The 20,018-nt window shown below is 36.9% G+C and overlaps 1 protein-coding gene across 1 annotated transcript; it reads right to left on the reverse strand.

Annotated features, from left to right (window-relative positions):
• Positions 1 to 4,503: 4,503 nt before the first annotated feature.
• Positions 4,504 to 19,672, reverse strand: LOC584984 (L-ascorbate oxidase). Its single transcript, XM_784828.5, has 10 exons — positions 19,515 to 19,672; positions 12,834 to 13,063; positions 12,042 to 12,228; positions 10,315 to 10,551; positions 8,926 to 9,239; positions 8,003 to 8,150; positions 7,528 to 7,847; positions 6,618 to 6,759; positions 5,496 to 5,635; positions 4,504 to 4,657 (listed from the first exon to the last, which is right to left on the reverse strand). Exons 1-10 carry the CDS (start codon positions 19,570 to 19,572, stop codon positions 4,583 to 4,585), a joined length of 1,851 nt encoding a protein of 616 aa, XP_789921.3. The 5' UTR covers positions 19,573 to 19,672; the 3' UTR covers positions 4,504 to 4,582.
• Positions 19,673 to 20,018: the final 346 nt, after the last annotated feature.

Here is a 20,018-nt window from a genome sequence, read left to right on the forward strand (position 1 = left end):
CTTGCAGTGCAAACCAATACTTACATGCTACATATCGACTTTTTCTGATCCATTCCACACCTTTTCTTTCACAATGCAATCGCATGACTAGACTCAACTTTATCTTTATAAATTTTGGTTAGTGTAGTAATTTGAGCGTGGAGCAGCTGAAGTCGATGCATGTATCGTAGATGCATGTGGCGGAAATTGGGGGAGACGCCAAATGTTTACATCTTTGAAGCTGGGAACCAGTAAAAATCTACTCTAATCAAAAATAATTATTAATCAATCTTGACAGGCATCAATTGGCAACTGTCACGAGTCACAACAAGATCATTCCAACGCGTCTCATCTGGTGGGATGCCCTCCCCCATCTCCCCCCCTCTCTCTCTCTCTCTCTCTCTCTCTCTCTGTATGAGATGGATGACCCCTGTTCTAGGGTTATTCTCCATCACAAGTAAATAATCAACAGGTTAAGGCGTACATGTTTGAGTGAGTTCCAATTGGCGCTGACATGACCATTATTGTTTCGCGGTGTTTCGATCTAAGCCCCGGTAGAGATTGTATTCTGATACCGGCGCATAGCTCTATGATGGTGGGAATTACAGGGAATATAAAGTGATCATGATTTTCAAATGATATTTATGGAAGCTGCTGCGTTAAATGAGGAACGCAGAATAATTATGCTGTGTATAGCTACATATCAATATTTTCAGTTAGAAAGGTAACAGGTATTTGGGACCAGAAGTGTTGGAACTTCCAGAGCTTGTTTAACTCACGGTGGATGAAGGAATGGGTATTGGTTACACAAAGCTGGCATCAGTGTGTGATGAACTTATCAAGTCAAATTAACAGGAATATACATATGTGTTACTCCATAACGTTTAGATAAGTAAGTAAAGTTAGCAAAAATGTATTTATCTTTCCCGCTGCTTCATACTATTTATAAATAATCTTCGTTTGGCAACTTCTAATTCATTTTAGGAGAAAGTTAACACCATGAACTTGTGAATGACAAGGCAGACAGCACTATTTCCGATGTCCATACATGTTTTTGGATGCAAGTAAATGTGGGTTTCATGCATTTTGCTGCCTTAAATTATTCAGTAAATTTCAGGGAATACAAGGTTGCCAATACGTGAACTATTACAAAAAGGATTTAATTCCCAACTGTGATACACATGAACAGTAAACATTTATGTTTTGTTAGGGTTGATTAAATATGCTAATTAATGCTTATAATTATGTGCTTAATCTTAATTATTTCATATTTCTTTCAAAAGCAATTCACCTTTTGATATGACATCTTTGTACTTACACGAAGCAAAATTACTCAAGGATAATTCAATAGGTTGTCAATTCTATTTAAAGAATGTCGAAATGGAAAAAGAGATCACATTTTAATTGCAAGCCTTATTAAATTCTTGTGTTTCTTGTCATGTACAACAACTACAAAGTATTTTATCTTGAACTGATCACTGGAATTCTGTTGTGTCTGTGAATGTTATACTGTGCTTAATGAAAGGACATAGCAGCCTATAAATTACATGAAGTAAGTTTTTAACATATTATTTTTTATTGTAAAAAGTGTATCTCTCAAAATGGTGCTATTAAAGATACAACTCCGAGTAATCAATATTTTGTCTTGTAATCGTCTTTGTAGTGAGAATCTTAGGGACACAGGCTAGACATTATCATAATTTACCACAAAGGTAAAAAAAAACAAAAAAACACACACACACACAAAATGTTTTGAATCAATTCTCCTTTCATCAGCATCCGATAACTCTGCATTAGTGTAAGATGATAGACAATTTTCCTAATCGGACCAAGTCTACCCTCCTTGAAAATACATACATACAAGACCAATAGAAAATTTCTACTCCAGACGTATTCAATTAAGACATTCATATGTTTAAGAATCAAACAGTAAAAGAGAAAATGATTTCATATCAGGAGGCTCGAATGAACAGAAGTTAATTTAGAAAATGATGGCTGATGAGTTGACTGCCTTGCATAGGTGTGGGATTGGTGAGTGTGTGTGTGTGTGTGTGTGTGCGTGTGCGTGGGTTTAGGCGCGTGTGTGGGTGTGTGTTACTATACAAATAATACACATCAGTGAGGGCATTAGTAAGAATTACCCACACGATCCTTTGGAACAGTCTAACACGCCCGAGGCGATAGCCGAGGGCGTTTTGACTGTTTCGAAGGTACCAAGTGTGGGTAATTTTACTAATGCCCAAACAAAATGATGTGCGTGATGATGTGCATTATTTGTTTTATAAGATTATGTTTAATTTGTGTCGTGGGTAGGACAGGAGATCGAGAGAGAGGAGTCAGAGGCAAATGATGCGGCTGCAGTTGATCATTTATTTAATCAAAACAAAAAACAACCCTGCAAAGACAGGAAACAACAATCAATCAGTTCATTGTAATATATGGCAATTATATCGATACATTGTAGTACATGGCAATTAGTATGCATAATATTGTACTATTGAAAACATATCTATTATTATAATCATATTAAAATTTAAGTGAAAATGGGAAATAATTTATAAGCGATTTCCCCAAAATCATATCAAATCCTCAGCTAACAATACAAGTTATTCATTAGCACCCTACATCTGTCCTCAAATCACAGATACTAATGAATTAATTGTATATCTCGAGAGCTAAATGCAAATCCTCCAATTTGACCCTCAATAGCTACTTCCTCGTTATCCTCTGATAACACTCGTTATATTGCAATGAAAGAGCAAAATTAATTTCAAAGAATAAATTCTAACTCCAATCCCTACTACACTGTAAAAATGAATTTGTTCATTGGGTAATTTTAACGTATTTTTTCCATGTAGAATTTACTTGAAAACATTAGTTTTGCCACTTACGCACTAACTTTTAAGTCTTGTTAACTCAAACTTTCAATTTAGTAGAACATACGTGGAATATTTAAGTAAAATCAAATACATAAGAACTTTAAGTAATTTCAGCTTGTATTAATTTAGTAATTTTAACTCAAAATCAGAAATTATACGTATTACTCATACAATTTATGTTGATTATTCTTATCTTTTTCAAGTAAGGACCGAATGCAGTGCGTAATAGAAATATTTACATAATTTATGAATATTCATTAAGACCAAATTAAACTCTTTTTTTAAATAAAACAATTCTTTGTTTGTGGTTGAATGAAAATTAAAGGACTTTAAAACATTTACTAAATCATTTAACATGGCTAAGCAAAGACAAGACAATTTTAATTGTTACCCAATTCAAAACAAATCAAAACTTGATATTTCAGGAAATTGTCAACCAATTTTACTTTTAAGGTGCTACGATCAAGTATATATATAAAATTTGGAGCCTTTCAATATGTGTCGAATTGAAGCGTATGTAATAGTTTGTGATGGTGGTAGATACATATATACGGTTAAATCTTAAATAGAAGTAGTGAATGATTAGTGGATGTTACTTGTTAGATTAGATGGGTACCAAATCGTGCAATATGTAATCCTATCATAGCTTTTTTTTAATTATCTAAAATGATTACAATACTTAAATTATTTACGTTAATGTAACTCGATTTAACTGAGTAAAAATTTATTCAGCAAAATAAGTAAATTTTACTTAAGATGCCGTAGGTAATATTTACTTAATAAAAATAAGGCAATTCTTTTCCTCAATTTTATTGAGTTATTTCGACTATTATTTTTTTACAGTGTATAAACTCCAGAACTTGCAATTAATGAGTCACAAGTACTTAATAAATCCAAACTGAATTAAATGGATGTATGGGTATGTGTGTGTATACATAATTGCCTATTAATTACAACTTATCATATCATTAATCATACATTTATAACTATGATTATCAATTTAATAGCATAAAAAAACTTGGTTGAACTTTTACATTGTTCATACTTCATATCCAATTTGGAATATCAGACAAAAATTAAGATTTCAGTACATTTCTTAGTCTGAAGCAAAAGGCTGTTGCATTAAAACATGATTCAAAGATACCATTACGATTATGTTGTCTAATGCAAAGAATCTGTCGGTTTGACGGTGTGACTGAGGCATTAGTATAGAATACTATGGTGTCGTCAAACTCTTCGTGTATATAGAGAGCGATCTGGGCCTGTCTTACAAAGAGTTATCGCAAGTCCTCCTATCAATCGCAAGTTGCAGTCTCCTTTTATGTACATAGTTAACATTAGATTATAATTTATTTGCTAAAACAATGGCGAAACGTTTGAAAAGCATCTTGGGCTTCTTATTCATTTAAACAAATCAATAATATTTCGTTTTCTTTCACGCTTCACTCGCTCTCAAATTAATCTTTACCCTTGACCCAAATAATGTATTAATTACACTTTAAAAATTATTACCAAGTGGCTTCAAATTGTACTTGTTTGCTTCTAAATAGGTACCCTTTGTATAGGTACCCCCTTTTCTGTTATTTTTCCAGAAAATGCCCTTTTGTTTGCTGCCCCTCCCCGCCCCCCCCCCCCCCCCCCCCCCATTTGAAAGCCGCTCCGCTGGCCCTGGATTAGGGTCAGCAACGTGTTACTACTCTACAAGATGCCAATGACGATGAGGATTAAGTACAGACAGGCATAGAGGCAGGTGGCGGGGGAACTGATCCTTCTACATGGAACACCAACGCCATACCCAGCTGAAAAGTGGAATAGGGATACATTAAAGTTTGATTTATCATGGAATTTTCATCAGAATAATACAACAACTGATTTGTCAAGTATTAACAAGTACAACACATTCACTCGAACTGATTGTGGTGGTTGAGGCTCGTTCAGCTATGAGGCGGTAAACCAGTATGCAACCAAATAGAACAAAACAAAACAAAACAACCGCAGCTGTTTTTATCTTCTTCTTCTTTTTACGTGTAAAACGAATGGCGACTGCGCGCAACAAAGGTCTCCCACGCATAGTCACTTAGTTTTGTGTTATTTAAAGAAAATGTGAAGCGGCTTGCCGCGGCACAGCTGAACGAGGCTTTATTATTTTTAATCAAATGAAATGTCTTATCGAAGTATCTTCAAGCTAAGTTAAGAATGAAATCGCAAATCAATATTTAATATCTCGTGATAGTTCTAGGGAAACTTTCTGTACTTCAAATGTGGCATGAGAAAATCAATGATAAAAAAGTATCATCTCTTTTCCCGCTTTATAGTATATTTTTGGCAAGTAGCTATCTACAAACAGACCTCGCAAGACCTGGAAGGCGACACTATATATAGGAAGACACGAGAGCATAATGGCCTCATCCAGGCAGACGAAGGCATGGAGAAACGCCATATAAGGGGGTTGAAACGTCCAACACCTCAGGGCCCCGTTGCATAAAACTTACCATTAAACCTTGATTTTGATTGGCGGTAGAGCCCTGTTACCATGGTAGTCGCCATTGATGGCAAAGCTACCATCAATGGTAAGTTGTATGCAACGGGGCCCAGCATGGGAAACACGGACACTAAACGATGATGATGCCGACTTACCGCGAAGTGGGCGTCGAAGTGGCAATGCATCAGCCACCAGCCAGGATTATCAGATCGGAACCTTGTTATCACATACCCTCCAACTGGTATCATGATGGTGTCTTTCCTCGGAGGGTTCTTCAGGTTACGGGAGATTTCTCCTGTAAACAGGTATAGTTTAGATAGAGAACATAATTATATAATGTAGGTCTAGTGGATACGTCACCGGACGGTGGATCACATTGTTCGCAGTTCGAGGCCCGCCGCGGCACTAATGTCCTTTGGCAAGACATTCCGGTAGATTTTTCCCTGTAAACAGGTATAGTTTAGAATTTTTTAGATAGAGAATATATATAATGTAGGTCTAGCGGAAACGTCAGCGGACTGTGGTGGATCACAAAGTTCGCGGTTCGAGGCCCGCCGCAACACCAATGTCCTTTGTCAAGACATTAATCTATATTTGCCCATGGAGTTGCCACACTTTGCCACCCATACAGGTAAGGTAAAGTGGTACCGGACAAGAATTAAATCCTTTAAATGATAGATATGCTAAGGCCGGGGTATAACAATATTGTGGAGGGCCAAGAGTGTCAAGTCTGACAGACATGGACGCTATACAAGAACACACTATTAATATTATCATTATTATTATTATTCAAATTATCATTATCATTATACACAAATGCCTTGAAATAGCTGCAGTGTGTAAAACACTTTTAACACTTTCTCGTAATTTTTTCCAATTTTTATTTTCACAGTATTAACTGATGCTATCGCAGAGCCAAGCTGAGCTAAGCCATGTTTGTTTGAAGGTATCAACAACGTGTAAATACATTAATACCTTTCTATGAACGATGAATTATTGGTTCATGATCATGACGACAATAAAGTTAATGTAGCCGTAAAATTCATCCTCGGTCACGGGATTCAATGACGCCTTTTCACTTTACAGTGCCTACTCTCAATACCAGACAGAGAGCATTCCAGTTAGTCACCACCTTACAGGTGCGCACGTGATCATCCCATTACAATGACGTTCACATCATACAAGGTATACCGATGGAGATCGAAGAGCAGAGAATATACCTGGCTCGACTCTGCCCTATCAATTCGTGATATTTAATCAATAATCAAATTACAAACCTTGAGCATCCAGTCGTTTAAAATCCTCGATGGTGAAAAAGTCCCACATGGTCTCCATTCCAAGAACCTCAAAATAGTATCCATGTATATGCATCGGATGCGGTATACCTCTAGCGGTGTTCACATACACCACCTCCACCACCTATGGTCGTAGAAACAAAATACCGGTAAAAGCTTCACGAGACCGACAGTGATCGACTCTAAGAGACCGACAGCCCAAGGTACCGACGGCCCTTGAGACTGACCGCGCTCACTAGATCGACAGCCGACAACAAATGAGACAAACGATATCGTTAATTTCACGGGCCTTCTGAATCTAGAGGTTTACGAGACCGGTAAGCCAAGGACTTCTGACAGCCTAGTTGAGGTTTCACAGGGTCGATACTGTCGGCCTCGTGGGCTTTTTCTCTAGGTCAACTGGTATCTCCCTGATGTTATCGCATTAAAACAAAGGATAAGTACCATATGCACTTTTTCAGAAGATTACTCGGGTTCTAGTACATTAACTTGACACAAATAACCTCCTACTAATTGCAAAAGAGAATATTTCAATTGTTTTAGGGTCACAAAAAATGCACTAAATAATAAAATTCACAAAATTCTAAGACCTCTAAGTGGTGGAAAGTGTTGAAAATTCTCCAAATCAAGGATTAGTATTTTTATTTTTCCTTAAGCAACAATAGAACCAAGTGTACACATATAATTATGCGCCGCATTGTGTCCAACTTAAACAATCTATATTTATACATTAATCGATGACTTTGAGGAGTAGCTTACAAGGACGTACCTCTAATGAAAGCAAATAAAGTATATTTCAAAACATAGGAGTGATGTAACACTTGGTGGAAAATATATATATTGGGTACATTCGGTATATAAAAGTACTCTCGGGTTTCTTGCTCGATCTTACCTGATTATATTTTATGTCAATCCGATATGTGCACTCGCATGCCTCTTGTGAGCAGTCTTTGAGCGATGTCTGCAGCGAGTCTTCGTTGCACCACGATGCCTCGTCTACATCACGCCAATGGGACAGCAATGGTATTCCTGGTAAACTCATGGTAATATTGTTGATGATGGGAAGATTTTTGAGACTGTAAGTATCTGTTCCAGCTAGCTCGTATGGGTAGAAGACAGGATGATGAACCGACTTTGCCTCGTTGCGGGAAACAGCATTCAGCTCGAGATAGTGAGTGACATCAGCATGGCTTAGGTCATCTTCTTTTTCATCTGAAAATGAAATCAATGAACTCTGTGATTATTTCGTTTAAATGTACCGTACGTCATCAATAAAACAATACACTCAGACTCCGCATGTAAATTAGGTTTTTATCATGTAAGTAATTGTATGTAGAAAGTAGATTATAACAAGAAATTAGACTTGCCGGCATCGGTGAGATCTGACACTAGTACCGTCTCAGAATCACGAAGTGCTGTCTGTGGATTAAGAACCTTGCCTTGTGCTCTTAGGTCCTTGTCACTCTCTGGTTTGGAATCGGGAGGTGCGCCTGCATATTGTAAAATAGCCACTTCCTGTGAATGTATAAATACAACGATAACATTTCTTGAATGCTGTGAGCACCAAAATCGGTATCCGAGCCGAGCCGAGCCGGTGTAATTGTGGGACGTCTTGAGCACTTTGTGTGGTGGATATGTGTGCTATGAAATATCTAACATTTATTATTGTTACTTTAACTGTTTTTCAGGGGCGTATTCAGGCTTTTGTCTCGAGCGAACGGGTACAATTCGGACAAATCCGTAACAAGTGAAGAAAGAAAGAAAACAAAATCTAATTTCTTAGTGCTAAGTCATTTATATTTTCTATGACGATCGAGGAAAAAAAACGTTAGCACATTTGACAGTGCCTTTTGGTATATCATTTGGAAGGAAGTACGAAATCACAACAACACTTTGTGGGAGCGTGTGTGCACGTATATATATTTAAGATACTTAGATATGCACAATTATAGTTTGGTAAACATTAACTGTAGATCCAACAGCGCTGTGAGTAAAGTCAAATTTAGCAAGGTTATGAAAGATAAAATATTATTGACATGATTTGGAAAAATTTATTCAAACGAAAAGCAATGAATCTTGACAGAAGAGGGCGTGTTATCTCACTGTGCAGAGCCCGTGCCAATATCGAGACGATTTGGTCGATCAATGGAACAAATAGAGGATTGCTACAGATAGCTTTAGTCACAAATACGTACAATTGATTCGTAAAAAATATTAAAAATAAATGTAGTAGTCTAATGTTTTGATCCATAGAGGATTAAAAGAAAAATAGTATCTAAAAAATAAATACCTGGTATTGGGCGCAAGTATATAGCCCGGCAACCCGAATCCAGTAGTTAGTAGGACTCTGGTCAGCGTTTAAGATGAAGTCATATCTCTCTGCGGAGAAGAGGGTGATCATATCCACATCGATTGGATTCACTGGGGCACCATCCATTGCTATCACTGTCAGCGTATGATTATCAACCGAGATGGACAACGCGCAGACATCGTTGGCGGCACTTATAACCCGGAAGCGATACCTTTGACCTGACGTGACATAAACGACATGATGATCGATTGTCGCATTGGGGTAGTCAGAGTTACTGAGTACTTGGTTTGTTCCTAGGAAAGAAAAGACAAGACAAGTCACCTTCAAACCTTTTCCATTCTTACACATAATAATGATGATAATAATAATAACAACAAAGATGAACTTTTAAAGCTTCAATAAAAGTGGAAAGTTTTTACATGCGTTTAATTACAACACGGTAAAAAACAAAATACAAATCAATCGAGTAATTCCGAAACGTAAACATTAAAAGAAATGGAAGAAATATTGAAAACAAATTTATAATTGATATACGTCAGTATATCGGATATTTAGTAATAAGTATGGAGTGAAACCTTACACAAAAAGTTTAAAATTAGTGACGAGAAAAAAGAAGAGTTTTAAGAAGTTTCTTGAAAGTGTGTTAAGATAGGACTTGACGAATGACCGAAGGGAGAGAATCCCAGTGAGAATACATTAAATCAATTTTTAACAAAGTTTTATATTTTCGCTCTCTCTCTATCTGTCTTTATCTCTCTTGATTGTTTTCTCCTCTCTCTAGATCAACTGACATCAATTATATAAATTTCTCTTTGCATTTACACAATCGCCTATCAAACAGCTCACGGCTATGATAGGGGGTTGTGTGTCCGGATGAATACATAAAGCGATCACTTTTGACTTCGGATCAAACAATATAAAATATCACTAACCATTGTCATTTACGGTGGGGGAGAATTAATTCCTTTCATTTCTTTGTTTCTAGGTCTTCAAATTTCTTTACTTTCTTTTCCCTTCTTTTTGCTTGTTTTATTTTCATTTTAAAACTATACCTTCCTTTCAAAACAATGGTATTCTCGTCATTTATTTAGTTAAATTTCTGACATCAAGTGATTATAAAGTTGTTTTTTTCTTCACATGATTGTATTATTACAGTGTTTTCATATTCTGTTTTTATTGTAATACATGTAATCATATTGTGTATTATTATTATTTTGTGGAAAATTTGTATCTTCTGTTTTGAAAGGGAAAATGAAAAGAACAAAAAATAAAAAAATTGTATTCAGCCAAGCCACGCCCTCTATAGAAGTAAAGTGATTTCGCTGTTTTTAACATTCTTTACATAATTATCTCAAGAGAAGCCCGTACCTACTCCGTTGATCAATATGCCATCATTTGCATCTATTGCAACACCACTCTGCCCGGCAGTAGAAATGGCTATCGCCGGGGACTTTGACCATTCCTTGATAGTGATCACGTGATACGGGTCGTCTTTATCGTACAGCGCTCGATGAGGATCGGATTCCGATGATTGCCGAACTATTAACGAACCATATACACCGTCTGCACGATGAACACCAGCGTGAGAATGCCACCAGTGGGTACCTGTGTGAGAGGAGCGTTGTGACAGTGTGGGTGTGCGTAAGTGTGGGTGTAAGTATATATAGTTCCGTTATTTAAACAAAATACAAAGTACGATGAAAACAGCATTTCAAGGAGTTTCAAGAAGAAGTCTCAAGTGGCAAACATGAAAACATAACTTAAAGGCATAATCAAGAAGTAAAGACGTTTGTTTTATCGTCTAGGTAGGTCTGCATTATTATGGAGTGATTTGAGAAAACCGATATTAACAGAACTATTACTACTGTTACTACTACTGCTAGTATATGATACTGCTACTACTACTACCACTACTACCAATAATGATAATGAAAAGTAAGTAATAATTATAATAGCCTACTACTTGCTTATACAAACACAATTATTACTAGTACTTCTATTACTATTACTACTACAAATCACAAAATAATAATGAAATTAGCAATAATATAATCCTATTACTTATTTCAACAACAGCAACTATTATTACTACTACTACCACTAAAACTACTACTACGAATACAACTGCTGCTACTACTATACTACTACAACTAATATTACTACTACTTCTGCTATTCCACCACTATTACTACTACCAGTAATAATAATAATGAAATTAGTAATAATAATAACCGCCTACTACTTACTTCAACACAACAACAGCTACTATTATATTACTACTATTACTACTACAACAACTACTACTACAACTACTACTACTATTATAACAGCTATTACTATGACAACTGCTCCTATTGCTACTACATGTACCACTAATACTACTACCAAAAATAATAATGAAATGAGTAATAATGATAATACCCTACTATACTTACTTCAACAACACAAATAACTACTATACTACTTTTACTACTATTACTACTACTACTACTACTACTACTACTACTGCTACTACTGCTGCTACTTATACAAATAATAATAATAAAAGCTACATCTATATCGCACAAATATTAAGGGGATGCTAAGCGTGGTACAGGGCACTAACATTACCATGACTTTAGCCAAGCTACCTGGGGCGCTGTAATCATTGAAGAGATTTCTTCCTAGCAGGTACCTCCATTCACTGCACGTGGGTTGAGATTGGCTAAAATGTAAGATTAGTGTCTTTTCAAAATGACTCCGCGACTGGGACTCGAACCACGAACCATATTGTTCCTCAGTACAGCGACACACCCGTAATTAGACCTCCGCCAGCTTAAAGATTGTTTATCTGTTTTCATTGCAATATTAATCTATACCGGTTTTTAAGGGTCGTTATTGGAGCTAATCAAAACCGAAAATGGGGAGTTTTGTAAAGCGATTGTGTTGCGCAAAGCAATCCTTCCGCCAATCGGTGCCTATATTGTTTGGCACAAAAATTGCACTTTGGGCAAACGAGCAACAAGACAGTGCACAAATCTAAGCAAAACCAAACAAACTAAGGGTTAAAGAGAGAGAAAGAGAGAGAAAGAGGTGGAGAGAATTATTTCTCGTACCTGGCTGTTCTGCTATGAACTCATAAGTAAAATCATGACCTGCATTGATGGGGCATTGGGTAACTCCTGATACTCCGTCCATGTGCTGAGTGCCTTGCATATGGAACCCATGCCAGTGAATACTTTCACCTTCTTCGTTCTGCAATCGGTTGTGCACATGAACCTTGATGATATCATTTTCACAAACCTGAGAATGATATTTAAAGCAATGATATTATAGCGAACTGTAAAATATTTTGAAGGGTTAATTATACGTGTTACTTAAAGTTAAATCAAACAACCTACCAATTAGGTGAAAACTGATGCGACATTGCTCAGTTTCTTTAAAAGTTTAGGGTTAGTGTTACGATAGGATTTTAAGGTAAGTACAGGGTTAGGGCAAGGGTTAGGATTGGGGTCAGGATTGGCTGAGTCTAGGTTTGAAGTTGGGCATTCGGTCTGAGTAGGAAATTGACCGGGGAGCAGTTAGCCCAGGAGCATGTGTCGTACAACCTCTAGGAAATATCAGTTCTTCCTTCGTGTATGGAGATACAAGCATTGTTTTTAAACTCATTCAACACGATCTCAAAGGAGATATCGACTCAAGGGCAATTTCAATATACCTATTCTACCCTTTACAATCATTTTCGGATCGCGTAATATGTCATTGTTTTTGCTGGCACATTTTAATCGATGACGTAAGAGTCTATACTGAAATTGCCTAATTTTGATTTTTCGAAAGTCTTTTGATAGATCTGATTAATTATTACAAGAAAGGAATAAAAGTGTTTATCAATCTGAAATTCAAGTTACCTGGATACTCGGTCCGGGTTCCTGACGGTTAACCGAGTAGACGGGCCTGGCATAACCGGCCGAGGGTATACAGTGAGGCCGGTGGCAATCGAACTCGTTGAATGGACATTGGTAGCAAGCACGTGACATGGAGTAATATGATTCAATAGTCCAGTCGTACTCGCACGTCATAGGTTCACTTCCAGTACATTCTCGTAAACATGGATTGTCCAGATCGTTTATCCCATAACCTGTGATGAAATACAGACTTCGATATTAGTAAGTTTTCAAGTTCAAATGTCTTCTTAGTCTCATTGAATTAGTTTCAGCGCACTTCAGAACACTAGGTCCTCAGTCAACGTGTGTACAAAAAAAATCTCAAAAAGGACCAAAACGAAAAAGAAGAAGAATTGAATTGAATTGAATTGAAATGGTTTATACTAATCAAATTTCATTTCGGCCAAAGGTCGAATGGCGAAACATTTTACAGATTACATGTACAAAATATATACAATCATAACATATTGGCCTACGTACACAAACAATGATAGAAGAATGTACTAAAGATTATTCAACTAGACATATGATGTCACATGCATTGGTTGAAGCGAAGAATACTTGTGAAGAAATAAAATGAATTTGGTGCACTTTGAAATCACAAATCATAATTTTAATTTGAGTTTAAAGAATGACTGTTATGATAAAATGTATCTATACAACTAAAACAGTAATGCATACAAATACTTAATGCGTAACTGATTGATGTACTAGTTTAAATTATTTTATAATTCAGGATTAATGTGTATTGGTGCCAATGAATGAGTTATGTTAGTTAAGTGAAGCCAATAAGTAGAAATGCAAATTGAAATAGCGTCGGAAAACAAACTCTAATCAAGTTATTAGGCTTATTACACGCAAGACGTGTCTTTACATACAAGATAGGTGTGGAGCCTCACAGAATACCACCCCCCTATTTTTTGTGTATCTTTGACTTATTATGTATGACACAAGTATATTTCTAGCCCCCACAGTCCCTCCTCTTAGTTGATTAGGTACCCCTCCTGCGAGAGTGGCCTCACCCAACAACTAATCCAAATACACCAGCTGGGATACCAGGAGTGGCTTCTCACTTTGTTTTACCAAGCATCCCAGTCACCATCTATTCTTATTGTGTCTTTTAAAGGTAAGAAAGAATATTGTATTATTCAATTGCGTTATATTCTTGTTCTTCATAATATGCGTATTTCTAAACTATTAGCTTCACTATTCATATATCTTGTAGTACTGTGTAAAAAGAGATATTAATGATCTTTGCCAATGACTTGTTGGATTATATAACATGTGGACTATGGGTGGAAATATAAGAAATGCCATGTGGGAAGAGATAATGTCATTGATGAGCATAGTAATCACTTGTAGAAATGATAGGAAATTTTTATCGAGTGTGTGAGATTGATGATTATGTTGTTTGATTTAGACAACATTTAAGTAAGTTTTGAGAAGAGAATATATACTTTATTACTGTCAGTATATTTGTCTTTTGCACGATATTCATGTGTATATATATATATATATATATTCTTAGCAATTCTCATCAATGAACCAATATCTCAGCTTCTACTCTGGAAACCTAAACACGGGAAGAAGAAACCTGGAAGACCTCATCTTACAGTTGGGGAATACACTTTTGGAGAAACACATGATCACTGTCTAGTAGTTAGCTAGAGTTGGACTGGTTGATGAAATATTGTAGTTGAAGACTTGCATAATGATTGTTAGGAATGATAATTCAGGTTAAATGTTATTGGGAATTACTCTCTCTCTCTCTCTCTCTCTCTGTTTATATCCCCCCACTCTCTCTCTCTCTCTCTCTCTCTCTCTCTTTATATCTTCTCTATCTATCTCTCTGTATTGTTTACCCGTTGTCTTTTACTCCCACATTACTTTGTGAAATGAATATACATGTATTTAGTAAACTATTGTTTGATGATTAGAGTTAGAATAGGAACTATATGTATGCGTAGATGAGATGACAGTAAGAGGATAGCTTATTATTGGTTGTAAGTTTGCGAGAGCTATATAATTAGTGCAGACTGCAGACTGCAGACTAAGAGGCTGTTCACACCGGCAGAGATAGCGCGGTCTAGCGCGCGCTATCTCTGCGGTGTGGAAGGTACAACGTCGTTTCGGTCCGCCCAACAGCGAGCCACGGCGAGCCAAAACGGCGTGCCAGTACTGGAGCACCTCTTGGGGGTGGTCCACGAGAGAGAGCGCGGCCTAGCGCGCGATAGAGCGCGCGCTGGACCGCGCTATCTCTGCCGGTGTGAACAGCCTCATAGACTATTTGCCAGTTCTGTGAATATTGTAAGGAGTTTAGGAGGCTGTTCACACCGGCAGAGATAGCGCGCGCTAGACCGCGCTATCTCTGCGGTTTGGAAGGTACAACGTCGTTTCGGTCCGCCCAACAGCGAGCCACGGCGAGCCAAAATGGCGTGCCACTGGGGCACCTCTTGGGGGTGGTCCACGAGAGATAGCGCGGTCTAGCGCGCGCTAGAAAAAAGGGGGTGCTACGATAGACCGCGCTATCTCATTGCGGTGTGAACAGCCTCCACGAGAGATTGCACGGTGTAGCGCGCGCTAGAAAAAAGGGGGTGCTACGATAGACCGCGCTATCTCATTGCGGTGTGAACAGCCTCTAGGATATACGTTGTTGAAGATGTATCTTTTCAAGTTCAGTAATCTCACTGAAAAAGATAGTCTTAGATCAAAGTGATGCAGATGACTATTGGAAAATACATGAGCTAGTTAAGGAAGATTTATAAGTTTATTCAGTATTAATGTGAATGCCTGCCCTGAGACAAGAAGTAACTTGTGAATTTAGGGATTAGTGAAGGCTGAGAGTAGAATTGCATTCTAAGGGTCTATGTGCACAAGAGATCCTCAGTCTTAGAGCGTAAAGAGTAGGAAGCTTATTAGGCAATAGTATAGGGATGATTATGCTAACATTCTTGTATTATATGTTTATAATGATTTCTTAATGAAGACGCTAAGTGAAGAGTTATGTTATTAGAAGATATTATAGTAGATTGGCTGATACCTCAATGTTATAGACATTCGTTAGTGGGTTTAGTTATTTATTAGTAGCCAAGTTGTGATTATGAGATCGATGAAGAATTGCGCTTTTAAATGAAGCATGGAAGTAAGGATAGTTTATTTTAGAGATAGTATTAGTAACGTAAAGAAAGTATGAAACTTTCCCAGATGATGTTCCTAGTGATATAATAAGAGAACACTGAGAGCTAATGAATTCAATGTATGCGAACAGATAGATTTATTTGTGTTTAATACTTAAAGAGTATTGTTATGCCATTTTGATCGTATATAAATGATTGTAAGAAAAGACTGTTATTGTAAAGGATTAGGAATAAATGACTTTGATTTGCCATGCATCCCAGTCACCATTTATTCTTATTTTGTCTTCCTGTAATAGGTATGCCCCCTCCTCGGGGTGGGCGCTACATAAGAGATAAAGGAGTTGAATCAAGGAAAGAACAGAGATGAAGAAAATGGTTAATAACTAGGTTCGATTAATTATGTTTCAGTGCCTATCATTTTAAAAGTAACATTATTACAATATGTGACAATTGCAAAGGCATAAAGTTCAGGTATACAAATCTTCATGAGTAGCAATAACAATGACAGATAAGGTAATTCCTTCCTAAAACGAGGAAGGGAAATTAAAAATGGGAGAAAATTACAAACTAAAACAAACTAAAAGGTAAATATACACGTACGGCTTTAAAGTTTTTAATAGATGCACAGTACAATGTATTACTTTAAAGGTAAAGACCACTTATGGTCATGCGATTGCATTGTGAAAGAAACGTTGTGGAATCGATCAGAAAAGGTTGATCATCTAGCATCTAGCATCTGCAAGGTTCTGGAATCATCAAAATGATAAGAAATTTGGACCATTCTTCGTAAAGTTACAAGCACTATACACAGAAAGATGTATATGGGACTACCCTATATCTCTCACAGACCAAGAGAGAAACAAATTTACCAAATATATGAATTAGTAGGCGGTTTCCCCGCAAATTTTTTATCATCATGTATTAGTCAAAACATATTCTTTCACATGATTGGTAACGAGAGCTTCCATTTCATTTTTTGAAATTGGGGCGTTTCCAATACTGGTCTTTACCTTTAATGACGAAATTAAATTGAAGAGATGAAATGAAAACAAAATGTCCCGCCAGTAGCAGTAAGAATTTCTTAAGTGGTAAATATTTGTTTAACACGTTGTACATATTTTGGGGAGCTGTTCCCGTTGGTGTTGCTTTGACTTTTAAGGCACGTGATATCTAAAACCGCAGCCTCTTTAATCATAAACAAAGCTTCAAATATATAGTTAGTTTGTTAAGGGCGCACTTTCTATATAAATAGTATAGTTCAACCTGTTTCTCACGCAACGTTAATTTTCTTTCTTCAAAGGTCAAGACATAATGACCGATGGTAACTCATTTCATATGAGGAAACACTATAGCTCCTCGAAGTCTAGACAGTTGTCACTGACGGTAACATTTTTGATAACCCGGCCAGCTAGTGCAGTAGAGATGTGTGGTCAGCATCGTTCATTGGTCAATTCAAGGATAAATATATAGTTCCTTTTCATAGTGCGGAATGGAACTTATTTTAAAGTAACCTTTGAGCTCGTATGCGTGAGCGTGTCTAAACATTAGGCCCGTTTTCACATAGTGCGATTTGGATCGCGATGCAAATATCGATTTTTTTGTTTTTTTTTGTTTTTGTTGTTGTTGTTGTTGTTTGGGTTTTGTTTGTTTTTGTTTTTTGCGACCGTCCACACAAATTCATGTCAATTTAATGTCAATTTAGAGTCAATTGGATCGCGATGCAAAGATTGATTTTTTGGGGGCGACCATTCACACACAAGGGGAAATCTCGCTCGACGGCAAGAATGACCGAACTGCGCATCCATGAATCTCGATGGTGTATGCGCTCTTGGAATACTGGGATTAAATAAATCGACGTTTGATTCTCAATACCATTCACACAAAGCGCCCGGCAAAATATCGCGATTATTCTGACAAATCGCAAGACTCAGTGCGAATTGGACCGCGAAGATTAGAAATTATTCTATCCGCACACGCCAAAAAACAAACCGATTTTTGGATCGCGATACAAAAAAAAAAAAAATAAAAAAAAAAATAAATCAAATCTCCTTTTTTCTGCAGGTGGGAATGCCTCTTATGTCTATAAATACGCTATGGACTACTGTCAAAGGCTCTGCAAGAGATATCATACACCCCCCCCCCCCCAGTTCCCTCATATATCCATTATCTTTGTTATGTTGATTCTAAGTTCCGTTGAACAAATCTTTCAAGTTTATGAATGACTTAGTTATCAAGCAAGGTTTCACAATGATTCACGATTTTCGTTCCACTGTTAGCTTTGCAGGGTAATGGGAAATATCCGGAAAAAGGCATTTCATCCGTATTGCTCCTCGCTACCCAGGTGTTAAACGGGCATCCGGTTGGTTACGCATGTCAATGCAATTTGATTAGCGAGTGGCTGGAATAGGAGAACATCAAAAATTAATGATATTTTTGGTCTCGAAAAACGGGAGAGTTATCTGCAACTACATCACGATTGCAATCCACTGACCTAACTACAAATTTGAGATTCGAATAGTAAGTGATCTCATATTATTGGTCCGATTTTTTTCGAACTTCCGCCATTCTGTGTATCCTATTTTTCTGATGACCTAGTATTTGGTTTCCCTCCACATTTTCATTCCATCTCTTCGAGTCGATATGTTTAAATTCTATTCATTAATTATTTTATTACGAAGGAAGGCTTCTCAATATTTTAAGTCAAGGAATCGTGCTCTCTAATCATTGGCATCACTATGGTTGATGGCAAGTTTGGAAGACGGCAGCAAAGACTCGAGAAGAAGTCCCCCCCCCCCCGCCTTTTGGATCTCTCCGGCTTTTATCGGGAGCTATATTTTATACTGTTTTCGAGCAGGCCGACCTTCAAGAAAGGATACAACCCGACCTCGAAGCTAAGGACAGAGTCTTGACGTCAACCTCAGGACAAAGCCTGCCCTCCGATAATGAGTGCCGCACGCGACTAAAAGTCTGTCCCTGTCGTTTTCGAAATCGTTTTTTTTTTTTGTTGTAATTACTGACGGGCAGGCACGGCCGAAAAGCAGAATGACTGTCGTAAATCTAGTAAAGGACTATGGAGTTTGACATGCCCCACAAAAAAACTATTTATACGGAAATAATAATGATCCATGCATGTACATATACTTCTAATTTGTGAATCCTGCACGTAATACAGACACATTTAAATTCATTACAAACCTTATGTAATAAAAAAAATTAAGCCATTATATCATCACTGTCATGTCATGAAATAAGGTAATAGAATTATTCCAACTTTATGGACAACACTGAACATTATTCTTTAATTTATCTGCATTTGTACGACTGTTCACGTTTCGTTGTTGTCAAGTTATTTTAAAGGGATTGTAAACATAAAAATTTAACATTAACTTGAAAGTTGAAGACGTCTAATCATTCAATAATCAATAAAAAACATAAAATATAAAAAGCGCGAAATCAGCAGAATATTTTGCCTGTATGGAACAGAAATGAGAACTCAAATCTAGCTTACCTTGAACAACCGTTGAAATGATCAACATGGAAAGCATGAGGCAGAGAAGTTTCCCCATTATCCTCTTTTTTCCACAGGAAACGGAAATCACATGGAATATCACAAGAAATCAGTGCGCTCCCGTTTTGAATACTAGACGAAAGACAAAACAAGCTCAATATCAGCGTATGTTACAAATAATATATCGTGACCTATTTTTAATAGTAGACGAAAGTGAGACAATATATTTCAGCATACATCAAAATATAAATATGACTAAAAACTAAAAAGCCTCAGACTACAACCATAAACTGATAGATAATTGTTATGCAGGAATGTGCAATCGGTGAAAATTGCGTGCTCATCTATAAACCCTTCATATCTAAACTAAAAGTGAAACACTATTCCATGAGTTATGAACGAGTAATTAAGCTCTTCCAACGTTCCGCAACCGTTGAATAACCAACACGGAAAATACGGAGCAGGACATTTTCCTTAAAGGCAACGGAAATCACATGGAATATC

The sequence above is a fragment of the Strongylocentrotus purpuratus genome, unplaced genomic scaffold (genome assembly GCF_000002235.5).
Source record: "Strongylocentrotus purpuratus isolate Spur 01 unplaced genomic scaffold, Spur_5.0 spur5_scaffold_12, whole genome shotgun sequence".
Lineage (NCBI taxonomy): Eukaryota > Metazoa > Echinodermata > Echinoidea > Camarodonta > Strongylocentrotidae > Strongylocentrotus > Strongylocentrotus purpuratus.

Bases quoted from the DNA above. Each gene is read 5' to 3' on its own strand.
- LOC584984 (XM_784828.5), bottom strand. From the start codon at position 19,572: ATGGGGAAACTTCTCTGCCTCATGCTTTCCATGTTGATCATTTCAACG. The intron at 12,229-12,833 runs GTAACTTGAATT...TATCATTCTCAG, and splicing joins AACCCGGACCGAGTATCCAG to GTTTGTGAAAATGATATCAT. The intron at 6,760-7,527 runs GTAAGATCGAGC...CTACGACCATAG, and splicing joins TTGACATAAAATATAATCAG to GTGGTGGAGGTGGTGTATGT.